The following is an 8,066-nucleotide window of genomic DNA, read 5'->3' as shown; positions in this document are numbered from 1 at the left end:
AGTTGACGGTACATTTTTGTTTAAATTGATAGTTTAGTTGTCCTATAAACTTAAATTGGTCATGTTCTTGTTATGCAGCTAGTTAATGAAATTCAAGTTAAAAAAAATGCTATAATTTTTGCACCTATTTTCTTGTAATTTATTAAAAGAAGGTACACCGCCATCTTGTGCCGACTAAACTGACTTGAATGCACCTGACGTCGTAATTTGTTACGACTTGTCAACACGTAAGTACGAACGTCCCGGGAGGACTTGAACGCAGCATACTTCCGCGTTGAAAAATAAATCAAACCATTAAATCATTATTTAAAACTACAAAAAGGAGACAACAATGGAACAGTAGAAGATGGCATTCTTTCAATCTGCAGAAGGACTTGTACCACGGCAGATCAACATTGTTTGTTGCGGACAACTACTGATGTATAATGCTATGTAGTACAATAAATGATAAGACACTTGTTCTTTGCTTTGTTTTATTTTATATAAGAAGGTGTAACATTAAAATATATTAAAGTGCACATAAACACACACAAGACTCAAGTACATACGGAGGGAGGGGTTCTTGCAGACCAATCACAGCGCTTGCGGTCTGCGTAGAATTGACGCGCTGTTAGATTTTTGGAGGTGCACGTCAGGCTACGGCGTATGGGTGTGCGTCTATGCGTAAGCTACGGCGTAGGTCCGACGCAGAAGTATAAATCAGCCTTTAAGGTGGAAATCTGACGTTGCTCCTGTTTGCCCCGCCCACTCAGAAATCTCATTGGTCCAAAATCACGCAACAATATAACTATGCATAACACATGAAATATCCTGATTTTCTGACTTGTAGCGCATAGACAAAGAAATTATTTGTTGCTGGAAACTTTCCATTGCTACATGGTGTTAGGACACGGTGTTACATTAATAAGAAATTACATTTTACGGATTTAGCTAATGTTGCATTTCATTATTATAATGAAGTAGTGGAAACAAATCCTATGTTTTTCCTGTTTCTACTGATTCCAGGGTGAAATGTAAGGCGACAGGCGCATTGGCTGCAGCAGGTGACAGCGCATGAAAGCACATCATCAGTAACGCACACTAGAGCTAGTGCCCTATGCCCTACCTGAGCGCCACGCGCACTGCGCTCTCGTCCTGTCCGCTTGACATGATTAGATCTGCATCGATCGATCGATCCTGCTCGGCTCATACACGCATCAGCTCTGCCATACCCAGGACTTTGATGTGCATGCACCCGCTACAGCAGCGATGCATTGCGATCACGCGAGATCATTCGCTCGACGCCGAGCGCGTCCCGACCTCATCTGATCTGCACGCTCGCTTCATGAAGACCCAGCCGCAATGCGTCACCAAACCACGCCTCCCCCAAGACCCCTGGAGGGTGACGTCACCACACGCATGCAAATCAGTCTGTTCGGCTTGATATTATGAGAGACATAATAGCTGTAGGCTCTAGATATTCCAGATTACTTCATATTGTGGGATATATCTGTAGAGATGCACTGTTCGCTGCACTGATATGCTTAAGTCATTTCAGTTAAATTTATTTTGAACCTTTATCTTATTTGGTAGTATTATTAATGATATTTAATATATTTATCATGTAACTGAATTTGTTTTGTTGATATATATATAGTATTATTATTATTGAACAGTAGAGATGATTGGTATGTCATTTATTTATTTTATTATTTTGCTAAATATTGTATTAATCACATCCAAAATAAAAGTGTTTGTTTACATAATATATTTATGTGTACTGTGTATATTTATTATTTGCATATAAATACACACACATGCATGTATATATTTAAGAAACATATGTTATGTTTATATATTAAATATATTTATATATAATATACATTCTATGAATATAAATATACATGTAAATATTTTCAAAATATATGCTGTATGTGTGTTTATATATACATAATAAATATACACAGTATACACATATTATGCAAACAAAAGCTTTTATTTTGGTATATATATATATATAATTAGAAGTTTATAGCCAATATATACATATATATATATATAAAATTAGAAGTTTATAGCCAATATACATTTATACATACATATATATTTGTAAATATACATACGTATTTGTTATGTATAAAAAATAATTGCAGCACTTAAAGCCTTTATATATAATGCTTCCTAAAGGTATTCTTAATGTATGTTGTAATGCTTTTCGTAAATCTTTTCATAAATCATTGTAACCAAAGTTAAAATGCATTATAATATTTAAAGGTTTGTTTGTTATGTGTTTCAATGCATTGTACTTTTTAAAAGTGTAGCAATGAATAGATAAGTATTATAATTTAACATAACTGCGGATACAATTATTCATGAAATCATAAAATGTATTATAAGGATCATTACAAAGCATAAACTGTTACCAAATACAAATATCATATATACCATAAAAAAACATATTGTATACATTAGCATTATGTGTTTTGTGCTCATGCTGTATCTGATGCAGTGGTGTTGTGCGCTCTCGTGTGGTAATGCTTTGATTTTCACATCACATCTGTTTTCTAAGCCAGGATAAAAGCATTCAAACATTACAATAAAATAGCACTGGTTTATTTCATCTGCATTGAAATATTAACTTAAGCACATGTTTTTCAGGCCGATGGGAAAATCTTTCCACAGTAAGGGGGTCTGGGGCAGTGTACTGTAGTGCACTTCAGCTGGAATTGAGTGTGAGAGCATAACAGTGCAGCTAACAGAGGTGAAACAGTTCAGCACTGGAGCTCGAGTGTCTTGACCTCCTGCCAAACTGCAGTGTCCAGTTACTCGCTCTCACGTTACCAGAGCGGCCCACAGCAGAGGCACACACACAAGTACAGTATACAGGACACTTTCTACCAGTGTACAGTGCACTTCAGTGTCCCCTCACCTTTGAGACACACTAGAGACACTAACCCAGTGTTGGTTGTGAGAAAACCAAAGCACTTACACACACACACACACACACACACACACACACACACACACACACACACACACAGAATGATTGCTCTTCTCTTGCTTCCTAATCTAGTACACATGGCATTGCATATTACAAATGACTGTTTGACGAAGCACTTTTGTGAGTCACTTTGGATAAAAGTGCCTGCTAAATGTATAAATGTAAACATAAAATAAGCCTAGTGTGAAAACATTGGTCATTTTAAGCAAATTAAATAAAATCTAATAAAACCGACTGCGTTCACACAATATTTCGTATGAGAAGTTGGTGGGTCAGTGCTCTGCTCTGGGCTAAATGAGGGGTAGAGAGGTCAAAGAGGGTCGGATCGGGACAGGACTGAACAGGTTTCAGCCTGACGGAGCCGAGACCACCAAACTCTACAAGAGACTGACACAACCAGCTTAAGAACCATTCAGAAACATTTATTCATCTGAAAATGTACAAATACAGCATTTATCAGCAGCAACTTCATAGAGTCTTCTCAGGAACAATAGTTAAAGGGTTAGTTCACCTAAAAAATGAAAATTCTGTCATTAATTACTCACCCTCGTGTCGCTCCAAAATTGTGTTCCGAAGATGAACGAAGGTCTTACGGGTTTGGAACAACACGAGGGTGAGTAATTAATGACAGAATTTTCATTTTTGGGTGAACTAGCCCTTTAAATATTGAAATGGCTAAACTGCCTCAATGATTGACTGTGAGTATCATGCCTTTCGGTTTATATTGAGAACCCCAGAAGCAAAAGTAACAAGTTAATCTAATTTGTTGCATGTACCAAAACCTACTTTTGAAACACAGAAGAAAAAAGAAGAACTGTATAGAAACTTTTGATTTGAAACAATTAGTGTGAAACAAATTTCAATAAATACAAAGAAACAGCACGTAACACAATGAATTAAACACAACTAGTGCTGTCAAACAATTAATTAATCGCATCCATTATTGACACAATTGCGGTTTTAAAACATGAGTCAACTTGAACGATGAATCTCTGGAATGGGAACCACAGCATCCCTCACACCACAAATCATCGTCATCAGTGTCTATTCATCATCAGTAACATCTTCATCAGAGCGGCAGTTTCCTCCGTTTACCCGGATGTAATGAACGCTCTGACTGCCGCCGGCTCCACAGCTGCACAGCTGTCTCCCGAACAGAGACTCCATCTCCTCCAGACGCAGACCCTTGGTCTCCGGCAGACAGCCTACCACAAACACAAAGCCCAGCAGAGCCAGACCGGAGTACAGGAAGAACGCACCTGGACAAAGGAGACATTCACACTGAAATAAATAGAAAATAATCTCATTTTCTCATTTTCTATAAACACATTTCAGCAATAGTCCCCATACAAGTATAGATCACATTCTGTTTATTTATTAGATGATTGTTAAATTGTGGTGTTTGCTAAGTCAATAACCTGGCTGGTCTTAGCTGGTTTAAGCTGGAAATAGCTGGTTTTAGCTGGTTGGTCAGCTTGTCTCCCAGCCTGGCCAGCTAAAGAAATGGTCAAAACCCTCTAAAACCAGCCTGCAAACCAGTTATGACCAGGCTGGAAGTCCAGCTAAAACCAGCTTAGTCTGGTTTTTCAGCTTAGGCTTTTTTCCCCTGCAGGGAAGCATCATTACTAAAATTAGAGTAAGTGATTTGAACAAACCCCTAAACCTATGTATTAAACTTTGGCGAGTACAGCATCATTTGTGCTATGGCTATAAATTATCCATGAACAACCACCTAAAACACCCCAGCAACCCCAAAACAATACCCTATGAACCACTCAGAACACCCAAGGAACCACTCTGAACTATTTAATAACTGCATAGTAGCTCACAAAAAACACTCAGAACACCTTAGTAACAATTCAGCCAGAAAAGCCTAACTACCTAGCAACCGTAGAGCAACATGCTAGCAACCACTCAAACACCCCATTCAAGTGCATAGCAACTACTCAAAATATCCTAATTGAATGAAATGACAACAAGCTTAAAGCACTTTAGTAACCAGAACCACCCACCAAGAATGACCCAAATGCTACTATAGCAACCACACAGAAACACCTTATCAATCACTAAGAACATCCAATGAACCACCCAAAACAAAAACACCTAGAACTAAAACTCTAAAAACTGCATAGCAATGTACATAAAACTTGCAGAACAGCTTATAAACCATTCAAGTAGAACAAACAAGCACCAACATAGCAAGTCCCAAGCTACTGCAAAGCAAAGCACAAACAATCACCTGAACACCGTGAATGGCGTAGCAACTACTCAGAACAACCTAACAGCTGAATGACAACATACTTAAAAACACATGAGCCCCAAAGCAACTCTAGCAACAACCTGAACACTGAAGCAGCTGCATAGCAACACCGTATCAACCACTCAGATCAACCAAGAAACCACAGAACAACTAGAACACCCTAGCAATTGCAAAGCAAGAAGCAAGCAACCACCTGAACACATTATCAACAGCATAGCAACTACTCAGAACCACCTAGCAACTGCATGACAACAACTTTAGCAATGCCCAACCCCAAAGCAACACCCTAGCAACCAGCCAAACACTCTAGCAACCACATTATAGCAACACACGACCAACCACTCAGAGCACCCAAGCAACAATCCAGAACAACCTAGAAAACTGCATGGCAGCATACACGTAACACCTTAGCAACCACCTAACTATAACACCCTAGCAACCGCAAAGCAACATGCTAGCAATCCCCCAAACAATCATCAACTGCATAGCAACTACCCAGAACAATCTAGCAACAACCTAGCAACTGAATGACATGTTAAACACTCAGAACACCTTAATAACCTTAAAAGTGCCTGACAAACACACAGGACACCCTAGCAACGACAAAATAATGCCCTAGCAACCTCCCAAGCCAACCCAGCAACCACATAACAACATACATTCAAGCAACCCTAACAATGCCCTGGAAACCACACAGAATAGCCAAGCAACCACCCAGAACAATTTAAAAACTGCTTAACAACACACCAAAAAAAAAACTCAAAACACCTTAGTAACAACTCGGCTAGAATAGCCTAGCAACTCCCCTAGCAACTACAGAACAACCAAAAAAACTGCATAGCAACATATACCTTAACAACCGCCGTGCAACCACATAATTCCCTAGCAACTGCAATGCGACCCAGAACCAGAACAACCTAGTAGCTGTATAACAACATGTTTATAAACACTCAGAACATCTTAACAACCTTATAAATTCCATGACAAACACAAAGGACACCCTAGCAACGACAAAATAATGCTCTAGCACCAAGAGCACCCAAGCCACCACCCAAACCAACCCAGCAACCACATAATAACACACATTCAAGCAACACTAGCAATGCCCTGGAAACCACACGAAACATCCAAGCTACAACCTGGAACAATATAGAAAACTGCATAGCAACATACGCCAAACACATTAGCAACCAACCCAACAACAACACCCTAGCAACCACATAACAACTCCCTAGCAACTGCAAAGCAACATGCAATAAACATGGGTTAAAACCGAAACCAAGCCATTCACACAGAACACATATTCAGTTTTTAGACGGACAAATATGACTGCTGCACTCGCGTCACACAAGAGATGTAGCCATGCAAAGTTAAAACAGTTTAAACTTTTAGAAAACACATCACGAATTTGTGGAGGTTTATTCCTTTTCACTGCATCTCATATGTTTTTAAATGTAATCTGTGTGAATGGTGCTTCGGCTCTTTGGATTAAGCAATGCATAAATACATGATGCTGTTTTGTTCATAATTGTTAATACAATTTACGAAATGATATTTGATTTTTATGAGTTAATTTAGACGTAATCCACGTTTTTATAGAGGTACTTCCTTGCGTTGACAATTTAAATGCGCTGCATTATTTTGCTCATTGCGCCCTCCTGTGGCCTCAGGAGACAATTAGACATATACAATAAAGACCTATTTAATCTGCATATAAAACATTAGAAATTTGATATTTGTTTAATTTTTATTGTGTTTGATTGTTAAAACAAAAATATTGTTATTTATAAATACAGTGGTTAAATAAAATAAAAAAAAATTCTATTGCTTTTTGTTTTAAAAAAGGTTATAAAAAATTTCAATAATTATCGATACCAAACGATATGAAACATTATATCGTTGATACATTTTTTTGCTATATCGCCCAGCCCTACCTGAACACCCATCAACTGCATAGCAACTACCCAGAACAACCTAGCAACTGCATGATAACATACTTAAAAAGAACCACCTAACTAGAACACCAACTGTAAAACAACCCTCTAGCAACCACCCAAACACCCTATCAACTGCGCAGCTACCCAGAACAACCTAGCAACTGCATAGCAACCACCTAGTGATTTTAGCTGCTGATGGAATCTGTATAGCACATAAACACTGTTATGGTGTTCAGGGTCGTGTGTGTGTACTGTGATGTACCGTAGTATGTCAGGTACTGGGCCACATGGAGGAAGGTCAGAGACACAAGGACGTTACAGATCCAGTTGACCCCGGCAGAGCAGGCGTTCCCTGTGCTCCGAGCCCACAGCGGATAGATCTCAGAGTTCACCGTCCACGGCATAGGACCCATACCTGCTCCAACACACAACCTGGCATCAGGCTTTATGATCATTAACGGCTACTTTAAGCTCCGATGAACTGAGAAAACTCTCACCTGGAGCAAAGGCGGCCAGATACAGAATGAGACCCAGCAGAACAATCCAGGAGTAAGATGTTGGGCAGTAGTTATAGGCCCAGAATACACCTGCACTCTCCTGCGTGCCATTGGAACACCTCAATAAGACAAGACTTAATCAAACTTTTAGGTTAACATTTACATTTAGTTAAAATTTGTAATAAATAATTTGCAAAGAAGTGCACTGTAGCATACTTTTAAAAATAGTAAAAAAAAAAGCTAAAGTATGGAAATTGACACATAGCTGTTGAAATGGGCACTGCAGTGCAAATTCAAAATACTGGAGAGAGTCGTTTCTCGCCACCTCCTCCTCAGACTCGACACTCATGAGGGTTGCCAGATTGAGGACACTTTACAGAAATGAGCGCAAA

At 38.9% G+C, this 8,066-nt stretch overlaps 2 protein-coding genes across 2 annotated transcripts in view; both read right to left on the bottom strand.

Moving 5' to 3' along the window:
• LOC107679972 (kinesin-like protein KIF21A) overlaps positions 1-1,269 on the bottom strand; it is a 67,675-nt gene extending 66,406 nt beyond the window's left edge. Inside the window, exon 1 of the mRNA XM_016475707.1 lies at positions 1,106-1,269. Within this exon, the coding sequence (XP_016331193.1) occupies positions 1,106-1,149 (44 nt within the window). The 5' untranslated portion in view covers positions 1,150-1,269. The remainder of the gene's footprint in view (positions 1-1,105) is intronic.
• Positions 1,270-3,593: 2,324 nt separating this feature from the next.
• Positions 3,594-8,066, bottom strand: part of LOC107679968 (proton myo-inositol cotransporter-like) — a 20,848-nt gene continuing 16,375 nt past the window's right edge. Inside the window, exon 11 of the mRNA XM_016475702.1 lies at positions 3,594-4,239. Coding sequence (XP_016331188.1) covers positions 4,025-4,239 — 215 coding nt within the window. The 3' untranslated portion in view covers positions 3,594-4,024. The remainder of the gene's footprint in view (positions 4,240-8,066) is intronic.

Source organism: Sinocyclocheilus anshuiensis, unplaced genomic scaffold (assembly GCF_001515605.1).
Source record: "Sinocyclocheilus anshuiensis isolate Anshui unplaced genomic scaffold, SAMN03320099.WGS_v1.1 scaffold528, whole genome shotgun sequence".
Classification (NCBI taxonomy): domain Eukaryota; kingdom Metazoa; phylum Chordata; class Actinopteri; order Cypriniformes; family Cyprinidae; genus Sinocyclocheilus; species Sinocyclocheilus anshuiensis.
Note: the sequence above shows the minus strand (reverse complement) of the source record. Positions and strands in the feature narration are given on the sequence as shown.